Here is a 25,231-nt window from a genome sequence, read left to right as displayed (position 1 = left end):
CGTTGTTGGCAGAATTGATTTGAGAATGGGAGTTTATGTCTGAGACTATACCAAGAGGGGACAGAAAGCCAATGTGGCCTTAAGGCCACCAGCTCCCTGGAGAGGAAACTGGGCATAGAGCTGTGTTGAAATGACCAGGTTTTAGTTCAGCTCATCCTACTTCAAACTTGTAATGCATGTGACCGAGTCGATTATAATTCATGGAATCCAACTTTGATTTAGAAGTAATAAATCAACAATTTAGTTTAACAGCATAAGTGCTGCCTTGCACATAAACCAGATTAGATTAAAAATGGTAGCTTTGGCTGCTTGTGATTTTAGGTGCTTCTGTAGCCATCTCCTGCTTCTTTTATCAGACAAACACCACCCTTATTGCCCATGGGTTGGACCAAAAAAAATTGGTAGAGAGGGGTTAGAAACAAACCCAAGGAAAGATGCTCACTTGCCAGGATTTTAGGGTGCTTAAGAACTAAGTATGCCATTAAAACTTGAAGAGGACTGGGAGACGTGCTCGGTGTATGGAGGGCTATTACTCTTTATTGGTGTATACCACAGTTATTGGATATAGCACCTGGTTCCCGTGAAAACCTCAGTTGATTTCACATGCCAGGATTGCTTTTAGCACAAGCATCCATTCTTCCTATGGATTAAATCTCACTCTGAGGTTTCTGATCTCATTTTTCTTGCAAATATAAAGAGTTCTCTCAAAAACAGAAGCATGCCTTCTTCTAGTTGATCTGATCAAGCACCTCCTTCGGGACAGTAAGTTAATAACAAATGGCACTAAAACAACAGATCGAAGCCTGTAATCTCATTGTCTTTCTTCAATCTGTTTATGCCATGCTTCAGATTCTGGATAGTGGTTGATAAATAAGCGGCTTATTAAGTCCCAAACTTGTGTCACTGAATTTCTCTGAGTTTGTAAGGGAGTTAAGATCCCAGATCTGTGGCTATTTATTTTCTAAGGTCATTGAGTCAAGAAAGACTAGAGACTGGGCTCTGACTTGATGCAGAGGGATCTTTCTTGTGTTGCTCAGCACTGCATTTCTAGAGCCTAGAAAAGAAAATGGTTCAAAATATGACTATTATCTGGTCCTGGTGACAAAGCCAGTCATAAGGATATTCTACTCATGTATCATGCTGAGTGGCTGAAGTTAGTAATTTAATCCCACCCTCTCAAAACAGGTGGCATCATCAACAATCATCAGTGCCTTAGAATTGAGGAAACTGAGGCACAGAGAGATGAACTATTATGCCAAGGGTCACAAAGCTCTCAAGCCCAAGGCAGCCTGTGGACCACAGACTTTTCAACAGCTCAACACACAAGCCATGAAGTGATACACTGGTGGTGACATGGCATGTTTAGCCCTGATGCTCACAAAGTTATGCTGTCCAAGATCTAGGTCCCCGAGTAGCCTTTCCTTTGTAATGTTAGTTGGGTTGATAATTGGTCAAGAACACCTATCAGGGCACTAGTAGTCACCAACTATGTTAAAACTAGAACACAGCAGCTTCTTTTTGGTATTTTATAATTCAAAGCAAGAAAACTAGGGTTGTCTTGATTTCTCCAAGGTAGTTTTTTTCCTGTTTATTTCTTTTTTTTTAATTTTTAATATTTTTATTACATATTTTCCTCAATTACATTTCCAATGCTATCCCAAAAGTCCCCCATAGCGCCCCCCACTTCCCTACCCACCCATTCCCATTCTTTTGGCCCTGGCATTCCCCTATATTGGGGCATATAAAGTTTGCAAGTCCAATGGGCCTCTCTTTCCATTGATGGCCGACTAGGCCATCTTTCCATACATATGCAGCTAGAGACAAGAGCTCCGGGGTTCTGGTTAGTACATCATGTTGTTCCAACAATAGGGTTGCAGATCCCTTTAGCTCCTTGGGTACTTTCTCTAGCTTCTCCATTGGGAGCCCTGTGATACATCCAATAGCTGACTGTGAACATCCACTCCTGTGTTTGCTAGGCCCCGGCATCGTCTCACAAGAGACAGCTATATTTGGGTCCTTTCAGCAAAATCTTGCTAGTGTATGCAATGGTGTCAGCGTTTAGAAGCTGATTATGGGAGGATCCCTGGATACGGCAGTCTCTAAATGGTATATCCTTTCATCACAGCTATGAACTTTGTCTCTGTAACTCCTTCCCTGGGTGTTTTGTTCCCAATTCTAAGAAGGTGCACAGTGTCCACACTTTGGTCTTCATTCTTCTTGAGTTTCATGCGTTTAGCAAATTGTATCTTATATCTTGGGTTTCCTAAGTTTTGGGCTAATATCCACTTATCAGTGAATACATATTGTGTGAGTTCTTTTGTGATTGTGTTACTTCACTCAAGATGATGCCCTCTAGGTCCATCCATTTGGCTAGGAATTTCATAAATTCATTCTTTTTAATAGCTGAGTAGTACTCCATTGTGTAAATGTACCATAATTTCTGTATCCATTCCTCTGTTGAGGGACATCTGGGTTCTTTCCAGCTTCTGGCTATTATAAATAGGGCTGCTATGAACATAGTGGAGCATGTGTCCTTTTTACCGGTTGGGACATCTTCTGGATATATGCCCAGGAGAGGTATTGCTGGATCCTCCGGTAGTACTATGTCCAATTTTCTGAGGAACCGCCAGACTGATTTCCAGAGTGGTTGTACCAGCTTGCAATCCCACCAACAATGGAGGAGTGTTCCTCTTTCTCCACATCCTCGCCAGCATCTGCTGTCACCTGAATTTTTGATCTTAGCCATTCTAACTGGTGTGAGGTGGAATCTCAGGGTTGTTTTGATTTGCATTTCCCTGATGATTAAGGATGTTGAACATTTTTTCAGGTGCTTCTCTGCCATTCGGTATTCCTCAGGTGAGAATTCTTTGTTCAGTTCTGAGCCCCATTTTTTAATGGGGTTATTTGACTTTCTGGAGTCCACCTTCTTGAGTTCTTTATATATATTGGATATTAGTCCCTTATCTGATTTAGGATAGGTGAAGATCCTTTCCCAATCTGTTGGTGGTTTTTTTGTCTTATTGATGGTGTCTTTAGCCTTGCTAGAAGATCTCAGAAGATGGAAAGATCTCCCATGCTCATGGATTGGCAGGATCAACATTGTAAAAATGGCTATCTTGCCAAAAGCAATCTACAGATTCAATGCAATCCCCATCAAAATTCCAAATCAATTCTTCAACGAATTAGAAAGTGCAATCTGCAAATTCATCTGGAATAACAAAAAACCTAGGATAGCAAAAACTCTTCTCAAGGATAAAAGAACCTCTGGTGGAATCACCATGCCAGACCTAAAGCTCTACTACAGAGCAATTGTGATAAAAACTGCATGGTACTGGTATAGTGACAGACAAATAGACCAATGGAATAGAATTGAAGACCCAGAAATGAACCCACACACCTACAGTCACTTGATCTTCGACAAGGGAGCTAAAAACATCCAGTGGAAGAAAGACAGCATTTTCAACAAATGGTGCTGGCACAACTGGTTGTTAACATGTAGAAGAATGCGAATCGATCCATTCCTATCTCCTTGTACTAAGGTCAAGTCTAAGTGGATCAAGGAACTTCACATAAAACCAGAGACACTGAAACTTATAGAGGAGAAAGTGGGGAAAAGCCTTGAAGATATGGGCACAGGGGAAAAATTCCTGAATAGAACAGTAATGGCTTGTGCTGTAAGATCGAGAATTGACAAGTGGGACCTCATGAAACTACAAAGCTTCTTCTCCAAGGTAGTTAAGTTTTGGATGACATAGCCTTTTTGGGAAAATAAAAACCACTTAGTTTTGTTTTAATTATTTTTAGTTTTTGTTTAATGAACAAGGGGGCAATTGTTTCCTACTCCAGATAAATTTCTTTTAAAATTGCTATGTGCCTAGATCTATGAGATGTAAGCAGATAGACAAAAATGTATTACCAAGTAGCTAAATGAACTGAATACTCATTAAGTATTATGATATCTGGTGATATTTTATGTTTGAATTTTAATAAACTTCTTTAGCTATAATAGAACTATTTAAGAAAGAATAAACTTGCCTTTCTGAGCATGGGATTGCAGGTTAGCTTGCATTGTGACAAATGAAAGACCATAGGTTTTTGTAGAAAAAGCTGTTTGCTTGAGCCATAGCCCTGCCAGGGAGTGACAAGGTAGTCTTGGTTTCTGAACCTCACTGTAAACATTTTTATATTAAAATAATAACAATTCTAAGATATTTCCATATCGATATCATCAGTATGTATTGGTAAACTTTTGTAAGACTGGTTTATTTTTTGAAGGTCCTTAAATTTTTTATTATTTTATTTTATGTATATGTGTGACTTCTTTGTGTGTATGTCTGTGCACCATGGACATGTATTCCATGCAGAGGACAGAAGTAGGCACCAGATTCTCAAGGAACTGGAGTTGCAGATGTTTGTGAATCACTATGTAGAAGGTGGAAATTGAATGTGGATCTCCTAGGAGAACAGCCATTTCTCTTAACTGTTGAAGCTTCCAGGAAGATATTTAATGTCTTGACACCAGTCTGTACTTCATAGTCACCATGATGCTGCTACCAACTAATTTTATATAACTATGCATACAGTACAATCTAGGTAAAATCCTTTATAATACAAACTCATCTCATTATCATAGAGCTCTTTACATATTCACAGATTGTTCCAAAAGCCTCACATGCCCCTCACAGATTCTCATATTATGATCTTTGTGTAAGAGATGGTTTTATATAAAACCAGGAACACATACATACTCAGCTTTTAACATGGTCTGTAGGTCCTAGGTAACATCTCTCTGTATACTAAGGAAAGTCAAGCTGAACTTTCTCCTTCCAGCCATGCCATCTTCTGCCACCCCCAGAAGTCTGCTACCTGCTTCCCTTTGTTACTCCTACTCTGCAGAAAAACTTTGTTACGTTACTGTGATCCACACGTATACTTTAAATATCTCACTGAAAATGCCATCCACAAGAGCTTACACTGTGTGATTTCTCAAGTTGCATCTAGGTTTCTTGATGGATACACCAAAGCAGATTTTGCCTAAATCTTTCATTACTCTCTCTTTCTTTTTTTTTTTCTTTCTTCTTTTTGTTTTGTATCAGCATGGTAAGATGCTGTAGAGTAGAAAATAGTCCTTCAATTCCAAGGTCTGCACTCTCCTCCAGCACAGAAAGCAGCTCAAAATTAATTGCTGAATCTGTAGAATATGAATTTACCCGAGAGATAGTAAATGATGTGGAAAACAGCAACATTGTGATAAGTTCTACCCCTTTGGCTCATTCTCAGCTATCTAAACACACCCTGTGGCTTTTTATAGCTAGACTCATATTAATTAAGCAATGATGGCAACATACGGCCAGGACATTTTTCCAGGGTGACATTTTCTTAGTACAATTAAAATTTAAAACTCTTGTGCATGCAGCTCTCATATGAGTACAAAGAACTCAGTCTTAACTGTGTCAATCAGCTGCATTATTAGCAAATTTCAATGACTGTATTAGTCAACAGATCATATGATAGGTTATATGGTAACACCCTTCAGTAATTTATCCTGGATGGAAATGATGCAGAATTACAGGGGTGGGAACTTTCCTATCAGAGCAACCTGCAGAGTGGAGAATAAGCCATCCAGCAAGGACCTTCTATAAGTTCCAGGGGACACATGCTGAGATTAGAGGACAACAATGAGCAAAAGCGTTTTAGCTACTTGTCCTTCACGGTGGAGTGGGTTGTGTTAGGGTGTGAACTGTGTGTGTAAAGGGACAGTTGTGAGAGCTGCTTTGCTATGGTGTATTACTAGAGACCCCCAGCCTCCCTCAGCTGGGAAACATGTGGGGGTAAAATCTGGGTTTCGTTTCTGTTTCAGTGATAAAACATCCTGATGAAAAGCAATGTAAGTTGGTAAAGGGCCCACAGTTCCAAGTCATACTTCTGTTGGAAGTCAAGGCATGGATGAGCTAAAAAAGCTATCCACCTACTGTTTGTGTGGAGAGAGAGAGAGAGAGAGAGAGAGAGAGAGAGAGAGAGAGAGAGAGAGAGAGAGAGAGAGAGATTAAATCCAAAGTGCCTTGCCTGCTTGCTTTTATTCAGCTAGCTTCCTCTTCTGTTGTACTCTTCATGTTCCCCTGACTGGAGGATTGCAGTACCCACACTGGACTGGGTCATTTTATATCAATTAGCAATCAATATAATATCTTATAGAAAAGCCCACAGGGCAGTTTGATGTCACAGGAGAGTCTTCATTAGGTTCCCGTCATAGGTTATTCTCTCTTGTATCACATTTACAATTAACATTAAGGGTCTTAGGTGGGGTGGGGTAGATTTGTAACACTTACCAAAATGTGGAAATTATGTCTATATCCTTTCAAGGCATTTTCACATTCAGATAATTTTCCCAAATCAAGAATTTGGGATAAGCTAAACATCTTAGCTATGAAAATAATGGGTTATTTATGGAGGCAAAAGACTGGAGCCAGCTTAAATGTTCACTAGTCAATGATTCATTACTTTTATTGTTTTATAAAAAAATTGAAAAAGTAAAGAATATATTGCCATAAAAGATAATATAAATGATACTTATTGGGAAAAATAGGTTCTAAGATGCTGGGTATTAAAAAGTCGTTGCTCCCAACCTCACCTTTCACTTTTGAGCTATTTGTCTCAGATGATTTCAAAGAAATCAATAAAGATGGCAGAAGAAGCCTCTGCCAATGCCAGTTCTCAGTTAGCACATGTCAGGTTCAAGTACAACACTTTAAATCAATGATTTCAGTTATCTTCATATAAAGCAGTGGAAACATTGTTATATTTATTACTTTATATACATAGAAAAACTTGAATATGCCAATACAGAGTTGTATTCCCTGGGATGGATACACACAACACACACACAAACATATGTGTGTGTATATGTATATATCTGTATGTGTCTGTGGGGTGATTGTGTGTGTGTATGTGATCTAGATTATGTTAACTAAACAAAGTCTTTGCTTCCATTACAGCATTCTGTGAAGAGGGTTGCAGATACGGAGGTACCTGTGTGGCCCCTAACAAATGTGTCTGTCCTTCTGGATTCACAGGAAGCCACTGTGAGAAAGGTAAGATGAATCTGACTTACTTTAAAGGTGTGTGGGTAGGTAGGGGAAGCAAGTCAAAGAAAATAAATAAAAGCTGTTTCCCTCAGGGGTCTCTGTGAGCTGACTTAACACATTTGATAGTGGACTTTCCAAAGCTGGTCCATTTTGATGACAGTATTGTGTAATGGGCCTTTTCTTTCTGGACCCAGAATCTTTTTTTTTCTTTTCCTTTTTCTTTTAAATTAGGTATTTTCTTCATTTACATTTCCAATGCTATCCCAAAAGTCCCCGATGCCCTTCTCCCCACTCTTTCCCCCATCTCCCACTTCTTGGCCCTGGCATTCCTCTGGACATAGAATCTTATACACCCTCCCTTCAATGTATCTCGCTTAGCCAGGCCAAGCCTTTTCTCTGCTGTAATTTGCTGTGTGTTTTTATTCAGTACTAATTAGAGATAAGGCATGATGAACTGACCTGCCCTACTTATCATCAACCCAGTAGCTGTTCACAAAACTCCTGGAATTATTACAATCTGCTGTGTCGACAGAACCTGAATGGGCAGCACTGGTCTTTGCATAAAAGCATGTTAAATAATTTTGGCAGCAGGATTATTAGTGTGCTTAGGATTTTATTTCAATATTGGTTTATTAGGTATATTATCATTCAGGAACTTAATAATATAAGGCAGGTAATATCAGTATGTTCCCACTTCTGTACCTATCTGTTCACATTAAATGTGGCATTCACACGTGGCACTGTTTAGCAAAGTCTAATCCACCTGGTGATTGGGAATGCCCTTCCTGTGCACATGAGAAACTTATAGTATTTTACACTAGCATGCATAAGTAAACTTCTATTTGTTTCTACCATACATTTTCTGAGATGCACTGTGCTTTCCTGAGTCTGGATATCACGTCATAGATTAGGAAAATGGGCATGATGCTCTATGTAGCCTTATTAGTCAGGTAAATGGAGGTATACTTAAATGTGTATTGTGTAAAGAATATAATGCCTAACTCCAAAAATTTAACTATCATGTTCACTAAACTGTATGAATGGCAAATATTCATAAGTAGTAAGAGGTTTTGGAGTGTGTTTTATGCAATAAAATAATAAAATATTTAAATGCAGTTCAATATTTTGAGTAAAAATAAATTGTAGAATATGGAGAAATAAATTTTGCCTAAAACAAACTAAAAAATTCATAGATCCATTCCCACCCAAGGATTAAAGAGTATTGAGGATAAAGGGGCAGAATCATGCTAGAGTCAGATGATGGAGAGGAGGTAGGAACACTGTCTTCTAGATTCAACAGACAGTTGCGGTCATGCATGTACAAGTCTGTGGTTATCTGTACCAATCCTGCACATATATAACCGAAGTCATGGGAGTAGGATGGGAATAGTTGGGAGGAGGAAGCTGTGGCTGGTAGTGGATAAGAGAATAAGAGAATGCTATGGGGAGTGGATGTGATATCAACACATTTCAAACAAGTAAGAACCTGTCAGAAAACAAATTAAAAATATATTTCTGAATCACTTCCCCCAGACTAGGGGAATTGGAACAGGAACAGCGGTTCCACAAATTTCCATTTCCACCGAGAAGCACTGGGTACTTCAAAATTTCATCTAAATATCTACTACATATTTTAAGATTACAAATCACTGAAGGGAGCATTGCTACACAGTAGGGCCAAGGGTCAGTAGCAGTCCCAGGGAAGTTACTGAGGATCCTTTTGCTCTATCAATCATCCCTTTGTCCTATTTTCCATATACTATAGAGATATTTGAAGCACTCCTTATTCTTTTGCCTCTAAAGTGAAGCACAGCAAAGTGTGGTTATAGAAGAAAATCAAGACCAGAGACAGAAAGGAAATGTTTCTAGGCAAGTCCTTTCTCTCTAGATAAATATTCAAGTTGTAACCAGCAATTCCACATGCTTGAATTCTCAAAGCATCTCCCATGGAAAAGATCCGTTAATGTAAAAATCTGTACGTGGTATTTCTCTGAGCACATTCATCCATTTAATTCTGGCCAGTGTTCTGTGGGATTCTTCAAAGAAAGGATCAAATGCATGCTTTTCCAATTAGTTGTGCACAATGGATCTGGGTGAGTTGTATGGAGATTATTGCAAGCCTGTCCTCTCTGGGTTGAATTTGTGTGTGTGTGTATTACTCAGTATGAACATCAAGTCTATTGGCTCCTGAGAAATTCTGCTTTCATGAGAATCTCAGAGCCAATGGCAGCAGGCTGGTACTCTGTATGAGCCTGTGGCTCAATTGCACCAAATCTATTTGTTTTGGTGCAGGGCTAAATGGGCTTACTTGAGCCAGTTATATTTATACATGTTTCTCTGGATCCTCAAGTTACTGTTTTTACTCAATGCTTGTGATATTTACCCTCTCAAAATTCAAGTGCACTTGCTTTGGTTGCTAAAGTTGTTCTTTTAAACACAATGTTATCTGTAATGGGTAAAATGACAGACACCATTTGTATATAACACAAAGATCAATAACTCTCCACTTCATTTCTGTTGAGGTGGGTTTGTTAAACATCAAGTTTTCATTTTGTCCCTGTTCTTTCCTGGACACGTCATATTTTTAAATTTACTCTTTGGGTATTTCTTCTTTATGCATTTGGCATGATTTAGTTTCATGTCAACATGGAGATTTATATAGACTAAGAGGACCATAATGCTAGGTCCTATTATTCTGCTAGATGAACATAGTATTAAACTGCCCCTTGGCTTTTTATCTTTATTCCCACAGATTATTGCATCCCTCAACCCTCATCAGAGAAGTTTGTTTTTACAGTAGCTGGTTATTTCTACAGAATCCCAGAACTAGACAACACACAGAGAATAAAACAAACTTCTCTGATCAGCTGTTAATGGGACTTTTTTTCATAAATGGGACTTTTATATGACTTTCTACACAAAACTATGGTATCCCCCTTGGAAAATGACACAAGGAGTAGATGTCTATAGCAGAATATTTTTTATAGATATTACAACACAATGACACATGGATTCACAGCAGCTCTGATATGCAGGAGACTTGTACAAGATCAAGCCAGCCAGAAACCCAGCATGGATAGGGGTTGGGCTTGTAAAGTTCCACCACCTAGTTGAGAAACTATTGGGAATTAATGGTTGCTAGGGAAGGAAGAGTCAATTTTCTTCAGGGATGCCTTCCCTGGAAATCTCCACACGGACCAATAAATGGTCCCAGGGCTACAGAGACAACACTAAATAGACTCAGTAGGGTTGTTGTGGCTTGTTTGTTTTGGGGGTTTTGTTGGTTTTTTAGAATGCATGAAGTTGGAAGGTAAAAGTTCAGGGCTTTGGAGTGGGCACTAGATCACAAGAAGTCTCCAACTTGAATCCTTTATCTACAGAAGTTCTGTTTCCCTGCCTATTAGTAGCCTGGTGGCCCTGACAGACTGACAGGTGATTAGGATTATTTTCAAGGCAGATACCTGCCCTTCACCTCAATCTTAGTCCAAGTGCAGAGAACCATATGCCAAGGTTTAACTTCTCCTTTGTCCTGCCATGTACTGGGGACAGGCCCTGAAACTTGTAGACCAGCATGAGCTACCAGGTGCTATGTACCTTGTCATCTGGAGAATGCTTCTAGGTGTTCTTGAAACCTCCTAGCCCCAATCCTACCCTGGGATGGGTTTTAAAGGGAAATTCTTCTCATACTGAAAGTGAGATCTTGACAAATAGTCTTCATCCAAGGAAGTTCTCCCCTGGGTCCATGAGTGCCTGATGCTGGATTTCCTAAGTTATAAGTCCAACACAAATTGCATGTAAAGGTTGCCTTAGACAGAATGCATCATAGTGAAAATGAGGGTAGAAAATGCCATTGGGATACTTGGAAAAAGAGTCCAGGAGTTTAGGGCTGTTTCTGGTAGCATTGTCAGCCAAATTTCTGTAAAGCTGTTAGCACCTTTGCTGTTCAGAAAGGAGCCAATCATTTTAACAGATTGACATTCACCATAAAATAAATGAAGGCTATTAGGAATTACCCTGTCTAGGCTGCATGCAGAAAAATAATAGCTATTTAGGTGGCAGGCAGTGCTTGCCTCCCACAAGGCAAGCCTGTACTACTGAACTGTGAAAGTCAAGAGTTTGTTTCAGAGTCTCATTTTTAATCCTTTGTTCTGGAACGTACAAACACCACTGTGACGTGAAGGGTACTGGCTAAACAGAAACCAAGGTAGTTTTCTGTGACCCTGTCACCACCCAGATATCAGAGTTACTAACTTACCTTAACACATCCTTGTAAGCCTTTGTGTCTAAGAACATGTACCACACTATAGATCATGTAGAAAAAAAGCTCACTGAAGCTTCAAGCTAGATCTAGAATGAATATAACTCAGGACTCACTTCACTCTATTCCAATAAGATTCATTGGTTAGAAAAGTCAGCTATCAGTGTACAGTTTGGTCCAAAATAGGATGGATCAAAGATCAAGATCTATGCATTCCTCCTGGTGTTGGTTGAAATGATAAGCAGTTTCTGATGTCATGAGGTAAGGTGGTTTTATCACAGTCTCCAGTTAAACAGAGACCTCAAAATTATCTGTGGATGAATGCAGTTTTGACCATGTGGATGGAGGTCATGAGGAGAGGTTCTGGAAGATTATTGTATTAAAGGATGCCTTGCTATGAAAATCTTTCCTGACCTCCCTAGTCCTTAAAAGATAAGTGTCAAATTTTATAGCATGTTCCATAAAGACCTGTGTAATTAAACCTTTGCCTCTCTCTCTCTCTAGCTTTATCTCTTCCTCTTCTTAAGTCTGAAAGTTTAGACCATTTTAAACTACTCTCAATCAGTGTATGTTTTCAGATATCTAAGCTGTTCTTGGCATTTTTTCTCTTTGCCTACAAGATATACAGGCTTAAATATTTATCATGAATATATGCAATAACCAATAAGAGGAATGTCTCGTTGTTGAAAGTCCCTAATAATTCAAAACAAATTTATTATCTTATATTCTTTCTTGTTCTTTCATATTCTCTATGTTGAGGTAATAAATCCACCTGTTTATCTTTTTCATTGACCACCCAAACCATTTAACCCAGTATTTGAAATTCATGTAGAATCTGTGCTGGATAGTTTATGTCAACTTGACACTGGATAGTCATCTGAGAGGAAGGAACTTCAATTGAGAAAATGCCTCCATATGTCATGATATTCATGATATCAGTGTCACACTCACTGAAAAAAAGTAGTTACCAAGCTCCTATGTGCTAGTTGCCTAAGCAGCAAACCTTTTTCTAGTTCTTATTCTAAGACTCACCAACAGCTGATATTCTGGAGGTGGCTGTGTGCCAGCCATTGTGTATGTGCTTAAATAGTCTAAAAGAGCGATATCATTATCATTCTTGTTTAATAAATGAGGGGACTGAGGGTTGAAGGGATTGGCATGTTGGAAATCACACAAATGGGATTGGTGTGTATATCTATAGCATTCCATGCAATTTCTGTCGATTTTTTTTTTGGCTCTACTTTTTGCACTATTAAAATATTCTTGACAATCTTTCATTTTTCTTCTGTTCAAATCACTATCATTTCTATCATCTCAGGTTTCATAACTTTTCAGAGTTTTAACAGCAAATTTTTGGTAAGTGATATTTTCAAAGTTTATAATCCTAGATGCAGACAGAGGCAAAAAAATAAAGAAAATAGAAAATTTTATAAAATATTACAAAATTTTACTGAAACATACAAAGGATTGTGAGTTACACAAAATATAAATAGATAGCTTGATGGATTTATTTATTTTAACTTGGCATCTCATATACTTCAGGCTGCCGAAATACTATAGCTGATGATAACCTTGAACTTCTGATCCTCTTGCTTCCAGAGATCTGCGATGGCAGATGTGCATCTTTGTGCCCAGTTTACAGTGTTTTGAAGACTAAACCTGGGACTTCATGTATTCCTGGCAAGCCTTTGTCAACTAAGCTGTGTCCACAGCTCCCATTCTTCTTTTAAATTAGTGGAACTATTCTTTCTTTCTTCACAGAGTTGGGGGTTAATTCAAGTAATTGATAACTATATTAGATTTCCTTTCATAGTTCCATAAATAACTACAGTTACTTTCAGTTGGAATGTTACAACTCAATAAGTTGACTTATTGACATCTTGACTATGACATGGCATGAACAGGTTCTTCTGTGATCATGACTTTTTTTTTTTAATGCTCTTTTGCTTGAAGTTTCTTTTCTTACTCTAGATTTGGAAACTTCCTTGTTCTAGTTTTATCCTGTAGACTTTATATACATGTATCATAGCTCCTTCTTCTGTCTCATGGATTCTAAGGTTTGGTATTTTGATCATATCCCCAACTCTTGAACACTGATTGCTGTGATGATTGTGTAGCTTTTCTCTTTACAGACCATTGAACATGTCTCCCTCCCTGTCCTCCACCTGTGATGTCCTCATTCTCTCTCACCTAGCAAGCATAGTAGTAGCAGGTGGTTTCTTCTGTGCATTTTCCTTGGCTCACTGAGGTTGTTTCCCCTTTTATTTCTACATATTTTCAACTTCAGTTTTCTTGTTGATCTTTCCATCGATGTAGACTTTCCTCCTAGGTTTCTGGTTTTCTTATTCATTTTAAAGACTTTGTTCTTTGTGGATTGACGTTCCTAACTTCTAGAGTAAAATCATCTGCTTTATCCCATCTGCCTGAGGACACATGACCAGAAGTCATGTCTCCTTCCTTTTAATGTTTCTTGGGTTTCAGTGTTCTGATTTGTACATTGGCATTTGGAATGCTTTGTCTGGTTTTATTTGGGAATCTTTGTTGAAAAGCTCCTTCTTAAGAACTCAGTGTCTCTGTAACTCCTTCCATGGGTGATTGTTTTCAATTCTAAGAAGGAGCAAAGTGTCCACACTTTGGTCTTCGTTCTTCTTCAGTTTCATGTGTTTTGTAAATTGTATCTTATATCTCGCTATACTAAGTTTCTGGGCTAATATCCACTTATCAGTGAGTACATATCATTTGAGTTCTTTTGTGATTGTGTTACCTCACTCAGGATGATGCCCTCCAGGTCCATCCATTTGCCTAGGAATTTCATAAATTCATTCTTTTTAATAGTTGAGTAGTACTCCATTGTGTAAATGTACCACATTTTTTGTATCCATTCCTCTGTTGAGGGGCATCTGGGTTCTTTCCAGCTTCAGGATGGACCATCTAGAGACTGCCATATCCAGGGATCCATCCCATAATTAGCCTCCAAAGGATGACACCATTGCATACACTAGCAAGCGTTTGCTGAAAGGACCGTGATATATCTGTCTTTTGTGAGACTAGGCCGGGGCCTAGCAAACACATAAGTGGATGCTCACAGTCAGCTATTGGATGGATCACAGAGCCCCCAATGGAGGAGCTAGAGAAAGTATCCAAGGAGCTAAAGAGATCTGCAACCCTTTAGGTGTAACAACATTATGAACTAACCAGTACCCCGGAGCTCTTGACTCTAGCTGCATATGTATCAAAAGATGGCCTAGTAGGCCATCACTGGAAAGAGAGGTCCATTGGACATGCAAACTTTATATGCCCCAGTACAGGGGAACACCGGGGCCAACAAATGGGAATGGGTGGGTAGGGAAGTGGGGGGGAGGGTATAGGGGACTTTTGGGATAGCATTGGAAATGTAATTGAGGAAAATACGTAATAAAAAAAAAAAAAAAGAACTCAGTGTCCAATCTGCTTTGGAGTAAGGCATTGGCTTCCATCTTCATGGTAGTCACAGGGCTTCAACTAATCTTTCTTCTTCTTCTTCTTCTTCTTCTTCTTCTTCTTCTTCTTCTTCTTCTTCTTCTTCTTCTTCTTCTTCTTCTTCTTCTTCCTCTTCCTCTTCCTCTTCCCCTTCCTCTCTTGCTCCTCCTCCTCCTGACTTCAGCTGTCCTATCAATTTGTGAAGTTATGAAACTATTTCTCTTTTTCTTCTGCCCAAACTCTTCTCTTTAAACAGGTTACATAGAAGTAGTTTCCTCTGCTCTACCACATCACCCATATTTCTCCTTTCTTTATTTGAGAAGAGCTACTGTAGAGGTAGTAGAGGAGACTTCTGTGTGACTTTTCCATTTAGAGAAAGCAGTAACTAGATCTCTGAGTCTGGAACACACTTGCTAGATTTCATTTTTAATTATTCTACTACTTATATATAATTCAATGTTTTCATACCTCCTACTTAGTATTTTATTATTTTGTGAGTCTGGTGGGGATTTTCCCTCTATCTTACTTTTCTATTTACTAAGTTATTAACTTCCATTATTCTGTTTGTCATTGATTAAAGGCTCTTCTATCTAGTCGTTTGTTTGTTTTTTTTGATGTTTGAAGATAATGGGAAGAGTTTTTGTTTCATGATTCCTTCCTAGCATTCACTTTGTTACGTTCATCTTTTCCTGTTACTTTGCTTTTTCTTGGGCATCTTTCCTTTTTCTCAGGCATCCCTACCTACCTGCTAATCTTTTACATAGAAACATTAAAAATGTTTATTTTAAACTCATTTATTCTGTGTGGCATGGTGATCCACAGATTTTGCAAAGATTAATCACCTATTACCCTGGAAGGAAATGATTAAATTTCTAGATGCATTAAATGTGGTTGCTGGTATGCCTAGAGACAACTAGGCTGCAAAAGGCGAGAGTTGAAAAGTTCGGTCTATAAATTTTCACTTGGTACCCCTCTGTGCCGTGGTACTTCTGCTCTCATCCATCTGGATTTGTGGTACCCTATGCTGAGAACAGTGCTGTAGCATCTGCTGTGTTGAGAAAGGCAGGAGATGGGCTGGGGTGAACAAAAACTCTGAGGAACTGCTTTTTAATATAATTTCAAGTTAATTTTCCTTGTTTAGCCTCACTATTGTTTGTAGTTTCTGAGATAAAACACCATCCGTTCTGGGATCCAAGGTGTGAAGCAGGAGGCTTTGGGCCTTTTCCTCAGTTGGGCTCTGAGCTATGTTTATTATGTCTTCCAGTTGAATTAACACTCATCTATCTCTTTTCTGGTTTCCGAAATTATGCTGCCCTCTTGTTCTCTCCTGTGTGCTTTGCCTTTGAGGCCTCAGACCTTTTGATTTATTTTGTACTATGTAGTTATTAGTGTTTGAAGGGGAAAGCAGAGGTAGGTATGCATATTTAACTCAGTGTTATAAATAAAATTGTGTTTGACCCCCAAAGGAAAAGTCCTAAAAAACACTGACCAACATGATGTTTTATATTATTCCTTTGAAAATAATCAGATAGTACAAATGTTTCCTCTTTGAGAAGGTTTAATAAGGTCAGGGGAAGGGATGAGAGTTTATAAATATCCTATCTCAATGTCTCCTTAACATATTAGGAAAGAATGCATGAAAAGATGTTGCTTTTGGAAACAGAATATCAACATAATTTCAAGCACTAGTAGAGCATTATTTAAGATGTTAAGTGTTTGAACTGTTGTTTTAAATTTTCAGAATGTTCTGGGAATAAATTATCTTTCCACTAAGGATGCTAAAATTGTGTTGAAGAAAAATATTGAGGGCTATTTTACATTAAATTTCTTTGAAATATAATTTCCAGTTATTTGGAGGTGATAGTTTCAGTGGTTTGGGAAATGACCAAAGGAATGTAAATAAGGCAAGGCAGTAAAAGGGAACACCATGGCATACTTAATTGGGGTTGAAGGACAGTCAAGGCACCACAGACTTGAGCTCTGGGGTCAGACTCACTTAGCAGTTTCATTAATGATCTGGAAGAAGGAGGATTCAACAAGTTAATTAAATCTACAGAAGGCCCTTTCTGGAAGTTACAAATACCAGGAGAACTAAGAAATAATAAGCAAAAACTAGGAGGTCAAGAGCTACAATAGCTGTGGGCACAGAAGAGCACAATTAAATTTGGGAGGAATAATTGTAATTGAATACATTTCATTCCGTGAAAAGGGGAGTTAAAGTATAGTCAATTAATAGTGCTCAGAAAACAGTAGCTTTGGAAGTCCTGCAGGCTGATGAAAGACTTATTTATCTGCCAGAACAAGACTTTCTAAATTCAGAAATAAATTCATTTAATAAAAGGAAATGTGCTTCCTGATGAATTTATTTATTCATTTTTGTTAATACATAACTGAGTTGGCTAGTTTCCTTAATAAACTTCTCCAACAGTCAGAAGTGCTCATGTTATAGTGTAGTATAGAGAGTAGACAATTCGAAATGCATGCTACCATGTTCTTGAGGTCTAGGTCAGGGGGATTATGGCAAAAACACAGCATGTAGAATTACTGAGACAGGTCCCACTAAAAGGAACTGTTGGTGTGAAGTTCTGAGGTTGGGAATATTGGATGGTATCTTTACTCCCTATTCCAGGAGCACAATTGACTATAGGAAGGCCTGTAAGATCTGTGTATTAGGAAAGCTTCTCTACTTCCAAAGATCAGTAGAGCTCTACTGAGACCTAGAGATTTTAGAGCTAACTCTGAAGTACATGTCATGCCCATTAGAGCAGAAAAACAGCAGAATGGGAAAACAAATAGGCAACATGTCAATCATATACCTTGTCTGTGCCCAATGATCCTCAGCACTTTACTTAGTGACCACTTTAATTCTCAGATTAATTCTATAGGACAAGACATTCCCCAATCAAAAGAAAAACAGGAGTCTAAAAATGTCAGACAAAGCACCTGAGGTCGAGCTTATATGAGCCTAGGGACCGCACTGCATTACCAAGTCCCATAGAATATTAAGTGAAACGTGTAAAATGCATATATATAGATATGTATGCATATATATATATCATTCTATGCATATATATAGATATGTATGCATATATATATCATTCTATGGGATAAATCTAAGCAGAAAAGCACTTTCTTCTGTAATTGCTATTGACAGAGCTTGTTCTGCTAGGTAAAATGGGCAAGCAGAGGTCATTCTTCAACTTGCAACAATGACAAAACAATTGTCTTAAAGGGAGATATGGATGATACCTTGATATATTGATTAATGGTCTTGGGAGGTGAAATGTATCAGCCAGTTAACATATAGTAAACACTGCACAATTGTGTAGTGTGCTCAGTCTGACCACAATTGGTAAAAATAGAACCCTAGTGCTACTATTTTAGAAACTGCATCTTTGAGAGTTGAGGCATACTTGTTTAAATATTCAGATATTATACATGCTTAATTAAATTACATATTGAAAGTCTAGATAGCTATTACCTGAAATTTCTCCCTTTTCATTTGTGTAGGTCACACTGCCACCAGTTTTAATAGGTTGCTGGGGCAACTGACCTTATTCAGAGTTAGTTATCATCACAATGAGAGTTGAGGGAGTTAGAAAGAGTGAATAAAACTTTTCTGTTTGGAAACAGTTAAAAATGGGTAACTCTTTTTAGGATGTATACTCCGAAATGATCATAATCTTGGAAGTAGACAAATAGAGAGATGAACTTTATTTTTTCCACACTGGAGTGTGAACAAAGAATGAGGGAGAAATGGCCACCCAACAAGAAGGGGCTTGTGTGCTCCATGCTGTGGCTTCCCTGCTCTTCTTTCCTCATGGCACTGAACTCCTCAGGCTCAGAATCCTGAGTGCCCAGTTGAGATGGTCTCTGTGCTCATAATAGAAGCAAGCTGGTTTGAACTGGAACCTAGTTGCATTAAGGGATATCCATTGTTGCTTCTGGAGGCAGACCAAGTAGATTCCAGAATTATATTCAGACAAGTAGCTGCTAGATCTGTGAACTTATGTTTTGCCAAGTGAAATGCATAAAAGAAGTTTCTGTTTACAGCTATTAGAGTGCATAGTGCCTTCTAAGAACACTGGAAGAATTTATCCATGGCAGATTGGAATCATATCTATTACTGTAGTAACAGTACATTTCTGTCATTCAGTATCATGGGAGAAATATCACAGGCCATGCCATGGAGTGTAGAACCTTGGAAACCATGAAATATTAAAGGTGTAATTCTACTTTTTGACATCTGTGGAAATTGCATTGGCCTCTCTGAAAATAACACCTGAATCGAGTCTCAAATATGAAGAAGGGACTTGGGAAAAAATAACAGAAAAGTGACAATCAATGCACAAAATCAACCAGGTTCGAGAATTTATTGATTAAGAAAAACAAACAAAAATACTAGCTGAGATGACAGCGAGACTAAAGAGACCAGATCAATCCACAGGCACATTAAATGTCTTTTCAATACTGTCTTTGATCACAGCAGCAAGGAGCGGGAGCTTTGCTTGAAGCAGTATTCACGTGTGTGGGCAGAAAACAAAACTGCCTGCATCACATAAAAAAAATGACTTTTTCCGGTGTCTTGTCATCAAGGTCTCTGTAATCCATGAAGCCATTCTCATAGACTTGCAAACCACACACGGTGGGGAAAACATTTATAGGGAGCCAGGGTGGTGGGAGGTAGTTGTGATATAGCTACTTTCTAAAGAGATTTTCCAATACCAGGAATTGAATTTACCATGTTTGCCAATGTTTGTAATGCATTCACATGTAACAAATTATAGACACATTAGTCTGGCTCATTTACTTAAGAACAAATGGTTTCTGAATGCCAGGCAAAGGGGAAAACTTAGAGATAATTTCTAAAAGAAAGACTCAAATCCAAGGAGTTGGTAGTAAAGGAAGGCTTGAACCTCAGTTTTGTTTATTCCACATATGACTTCTTCAGTATTTAAGTTTACTAAGTACTGAGAGGGCAGGGATAGAGCCGTGATGAGAGAAGTATCTGCATTCGCACATGCCCAGTACTTTCTGTATAAATTATCTGAAAGATGCAGATCATCAGATGTCAAGAAAGATAAGAAAGACACATTAAATCATTATTAATCCATGGTTTGAGAGCAGTCACTGTGTAGGAGAGGCAGATGGCATCTGGGCAAGGTTTGAGGGATATGCTGCTTTCTATCCTTAGAAGAAAAATCAACAAAATTTTAGTAAATAACAGTTACATGGATTTCATCTTAGAGGGTGACTTGGAGACATCCACCTCAGGGAGAAAAGTATTGGAGGCACAAAAAGGTGAGTAAAATTCTGTGCCCTGCAACTGCAGGCCATGCCTGGGGAAAGACAAATGACCCAGCATGAGAGGAAGGCTCGTGTTGTGCTTATTTGGATTAACCTCAGATTACAGGGGTAGTAATCATCGCCCTCATTTGCAGCACATCTTGGGGTCATCACTGCACTTTCCCTCCTGCTTATTTAATCTATTCTGTTTCTAAGTTGCATTCTCTTCTTGTACTTCATCATACAGCCTTCTAACACATCACAGGTCCTTGCATACTTGACTGTGTTCCTCTAACCACCAATTGCTATTTTGGGACCCAGATTTATGGAGGTGATACAATCCGACATATTTTATGACTCAATCTCTCTTAAAATCCCCACATTTTTGTTTATAAGGTTTCAGTGGGTTATCTGATGCATTCAAAGTCATCTGGCTCCTCTGATCCACCTTATAGTGTTGTGTGCGTTTCCACCTGATTTCTCACAAGTCTCATTCTCCCTCCAACATAATAAATGCTACTGTGGGACAGACTCTTATATCTCCCTTGCATTCTCTTCTTGTACTTCATCATACAGCCTTCTAACACATCACAGGCCATGTGCTCCCTTGAGACATGGCCCCCACATATCATCAAAGTGTAGAATGAAATGTGAATTGTTTTTGACTGAACATTGTCAGAGTGTCTGCAGGGCCCCTGTGTAAGACTACACTCTATGGCCATTGCTGGGGCGATGAACATGCTGTAAGTGTAAGCCTGATCACAAGTGCCACCATGGCCTTTTCCAGCTTTATATGGTTGATGATCATCTGTCTCTCTCTTTATCTGTCTGTCTGTCTGTCTGTTTGTCTGTCTGCATTCCTGCCTGCCTACCTATGGCCAATCTCTCTCTCTCTCTCTCTCTCTCTCTCTCTCTCTCTCTCTCTCTCTCTCTCTCTCTCTCTCTCTCTCTCTCTTTCTCTCTGGGTTCTAGTTCTCCATTGTGAAACCAATTGGGAAAATCTAGCCCCTCCACAGGTGAACTTTTCAATATTCAAGTGACAGACCTAAATTTACCCAAATCAATGCCATCTTCTGTGTTTTGTCTTTACCTCTCAGATGTCATGCTCATGTTGGGTCGTGGTGCAGTCCTCTCTGTCCTGGATCCATTGTCCTGGATCCCTTCCTGTGAGTTCCAAGTCATGGCTGATGTTGATGAGCACCCGATGCCCTCTGCATCTCTAGTTTTTGACTTTTGGAATCTTGTTTCCATGTCACCAGTGTCAAGCTATATTAGAAAGGGAAACTGGCATGGCATACACAAAAATTCAGATATCTCCATTTCATTAACACATTTCCCTTTACCTTCTCCAGTTTTGTAGGGTTGTACTGGTTCCATCGCTTTTCTGTCTGCTTGTCCACTGGTGTCAAAGTGAACTATACCCATTCACCATGGTGTCAGGATGCTAGGGACAGCTTCAACATCAGAAGGCTCAGGAAGACATGGCCTTCCTGTGTGCCAGCGTAGGGAGTGGATATTGAAAGGGCCCGTGTCAGTCAAATGGAAAATAAGACACTCCAAGATGCATGGATGGCAGTAATGACAACTTGATAGTATGCCTTTGAAAGTCCCAGTTTCAGAAAGAATATGGCAAGGAAAAGCACCACATTTGTTTCCATTCCTTTCCTTCTACTTAAATTATACAACCTTTTCTATAACACCAGCTGTTAAATCTGAAACACCCTTGCCATAAAGCAATCTTAATAGAAAATACAAACTGTCTTTTCAGTGAAAACGTAAAAGATTTTTATCAGTTGATAATATAAGTACTTCAGTCTGATCTTCCCTGGGAGCCAAATATATATTGTAGGTAATGTGAGTCACCCATGTAGGAAATCATGAGGTTGTCCCAAGTATCCGGAAAGAAACAAAAAGTTAAAAGGGACAGTTTTACTTCTTTGACAAATGTGAAAAGACATTTTTTCTAAGTTCTTAAATAAAATTGCTTATCTGACAAACTACACAGGGAGGGCAAGGGGGAGAGAAGGAGTGGGAGAGAGGGAGAGAGGGAGAGAGGAAGAGGGAGAGAGGGAGAGAGGAGGAGGGAGAGAGGGAGAGAAGGAGAGAGGGAGAGAAGGAGAGAGGGAGAGAAGGAGAGAGGAGGAAGGAGAGGAGAGAGGGAGAGAGGGAGAGAGGAGGAGGGAGAGAGGGAGAGAAGGAGAGAAGGAGAGAGAGAGGGAGAGAGGAAGAGGGAGAGGGAGAGGGAGAATTCTGTGTGTGTATCTATGGTGTGTGTGTGTGTGCCTTTGTGTGTCTTTGTGTATGTTGTATGTGTTTGCGTGTTTATGTGTATGTGTGGTATTTGTCTCTCTGTGTGTTTATATATGTGTATATGTGTATGTGATATATATGAGTGTGCTGTGTATATGTGTGTCTATTTGTCTGTGGTGTATGTGTGTCCATGTGTCTCCATCTACATGTGATATTTGTATCCATGTACATATGATAGACTAACACTATCTCTGATCATAAAGTATAATTCCGGGCATCCAGGGTGATCATTTCTACTTTGTTTGCTGAGGAATACATGCCATGCTGCAAGTGGGTGCAGACTGTGCCTTGGGCATAGCTATGTTTTCAGTATAGTTTCCATTCCTCTCCTTTCATTTAATGTTTTAAAAATAGGAAAAGAGTTAGGTTGCCACTTAAATCTTAGAAATGATCTTCAAATCTGACACCAGCATTAAACATTTATATCTAGACTTTCAAAGAGCCGGTGCTGGCTTAGATAATTCAGTGGGCTTTCCTGTTGCTTCTTGCAGCTGTCAAGAAATGGCCAGTGATATCCTTGAGTTTCTTGGATTTTCAGCTGCCCATCCTGGTGTCAGTTCATGCAGAAGGAATCTATACTGATCTGATCTGGCAACTGTTTTTTGAAGGATTCTCTTCTGGCCCATTCACATACTTAGAACATCTCCTTAATTACCATCTCTTGGCCATCTGTACAGAAGATTTAAGGCAAAGTTCTTACCCACAATATTTTCTTTTACAAGAAGAAGTTTAGAGATGTTCATTTTCCCACACAGTTCTCATTTTCTATTGGTGAATTTTCAAAGTCTTCAATTATAAATCAATGAGGCCTATACACTTATATATTCTCCCCATGTAGCCCCATCTCTACTGACTCTAAGGCTCACACATTCAAATGGAGAAAGGCAAAATTAATACATAAAATATGAACTGTAGAAGCTTCAAAACAAGTTTGCTGTAAGCCCCATTCAAATGTTTATTTCTTTTTTTTCTTTCTTCTTTCTTTTTTTTTTTGGGGGGGGGTGGAGGACAGAATGCAAGCATGGAGATTATTTCCTAGAACCCACTCACCTTTTGCTCAAAAGAGTCTCTAGTGGTCTAGAGCTCATCAAAGAGGCTATTGTGGCTGGCCAACAATTCTTGAGAATTTTCTACCTTTATCCTCCAGTATTGGGTTTACAGATACATAGCCCCATGTCTGTCAGTGTAGTTGATCTTTGGCTACTTGTGGGTTTTTATTTGTTTCATCTTTCTTCAACCTTTTCCATCCTTTCAACTTCCTAACACTAAATAGGAGGGAAAAAAAAAGGATAGAGAGGAAAGGGGGTGATATTGTCTGTAGATTACTTCCTGCTGATTAGGGGCCTCAAGTTTCTTAGGGTAAGTTTGATCTTCAGTCAGGATAATCTAATTTCTTCTCATTTCTTCTTGCTCATAACTACTTAATAAAGTATTATTCAGAGCAACTAACAGCAACCAACAACCATCAACCAACCAACCAACAACCAACCAACCAACAACCAACCAACCAACAACCAACCAACCAACAACCAACCAACCAACAACCAACCAACCAACCAACAACCAAAAACCTACCACCTGTCTTGGGGTCCTACCTTTTATATACCTTCAGAAAAGTCTCCAGAATTCCAAACATCACACAATAACAGAAACTATCTGCAGCTGGCAAAAACAACCCTGCTAGAGCATGAGGCAAATCACAGTCAGTTGCTATAGACAATCTGAAGCAGCCGTATATCCTATCCCTGGGATTAAAATAAATGTCCTTTTTCTCTCTCCCTCTCTCCCTCTCTCCCTCTCTCCCTCTCTTCCTTTCTTCTCTCCTTCCTTCCTTCCTTCCTTCCTTCCTTCCTTCCTTCCTTTCTTCCTTCCTTCCTTCCTTTTTCAAAGAAACCAAAATTCTTAGTACATGGCAGTTTTTATATAAGCTGTGATGATCAAATTCAAGTCCTCATGTTCATATAACAAGCAATTTCCTACCCAATAATTGACCTTTGTTTAAAGATGGCCTTTGTGTTATAATCAATTTTCATGTCATCTCACATGATAGGAGGAATACTTTCAGCTACTTTCTTTAATGTAAGCAGACATCTGAACTAAAAGATCTTCCCTCATGTTAGTTACATCAGTAGCACACAGAGCCTGTTGAAGTGGCTGAAAACCTCCTCTCACCTGCTAAAGTCACCCTGAGATGGAGCTGAGCACTGCAGCGCTTGATCAGGCCACAGTGTGATGGCAAGAACAGCTAAGCGTTGTCTGTCCTTGTTGATACCGGCTGATTCCTAAAGAATCGAGTAGTAGCTCAGTTGTCAATAACTGTAGGGAAGGCATTGACAAGAGGTGGTTGGTCTACTGCTAAGTGTACCCTTTGTTTCTAATATCGATGTTTACTTGTACCACATAGCATTAATTTTTGTTTCTATACATTAGAACCCCACTTTATGCCCCTCCCTCTCCTTTTACAGACTAGAGGGAATTCAAACTCTACCACACTAAGTGGGGGGTCTCCCCAGGATCCCACAACTATCTTGGGGTCTCTATATAGTAGATATTGGCTATTATGGATATGGTCATTCAGTAACCGTCTATTCATATCAATCACAGAAACTTCATTAGTAGCTGAATCCTTCCCAGGGTGCCTTGTTTTCCACACACTGAAATTCGCATGAGTGACCTGGTCTGAAGGCATAGCTGGAAAGAGGTAATCAGCCTTTTGCTCTTATCTATTTTCATCTGGGCTAACTTGAAGATTAGTCAGGGCTCTCCTGCTGGTGAAATATTGGCCCAAGCACCTGGGTCACACACTTGTTATCTGGGTAGATTTAAAAATAGC

At 39.1% G+C, this 25,231-nt stretch overlaps 1 protein-coding gene across 2 annotated transcripts in view; it reads left to right on the top strand.

The window, feature by feature from the left end:
• The window catches only part of Nell1 (neural EGFL like 1), an 867,181-nt gene that overhangs the window by 690,242 nt on the left and 151,708 nt on the right, over positions 1-25,231 (top strand). For both annotated transcript variants that reach the window (XM_021166735.3, XM_085841704.1), the window contains exon 15: positions 6,996-7,091. In XM_021166735.3, coding sequence (XP_021022394.1) covers positions 6,996-7,091 — 96 coding nt within the window. The remainder of the gene's footprint in view (positions 1-6,995; positions 7,092-25,231) is intronic.

Source organism: Mus caroli, unplaced genomic scaffold (assembly GCF_978045245.1).
Source record: "Mus caroli unplaced genomic scaffold, Mus_caroli_1 scaffold_8, whole genome shotgun sequence".
Classification (NCBI taxonomy): Eukaryota; Metazoa; Chordata; class Mammalia; order Rodentia; family Muridae; genus Mus; species Mus caroli.
Note: the sequence above shows the minus strand (reverse complement) of the source record. Positions and strands in the feature narration are given on the sequence as shown.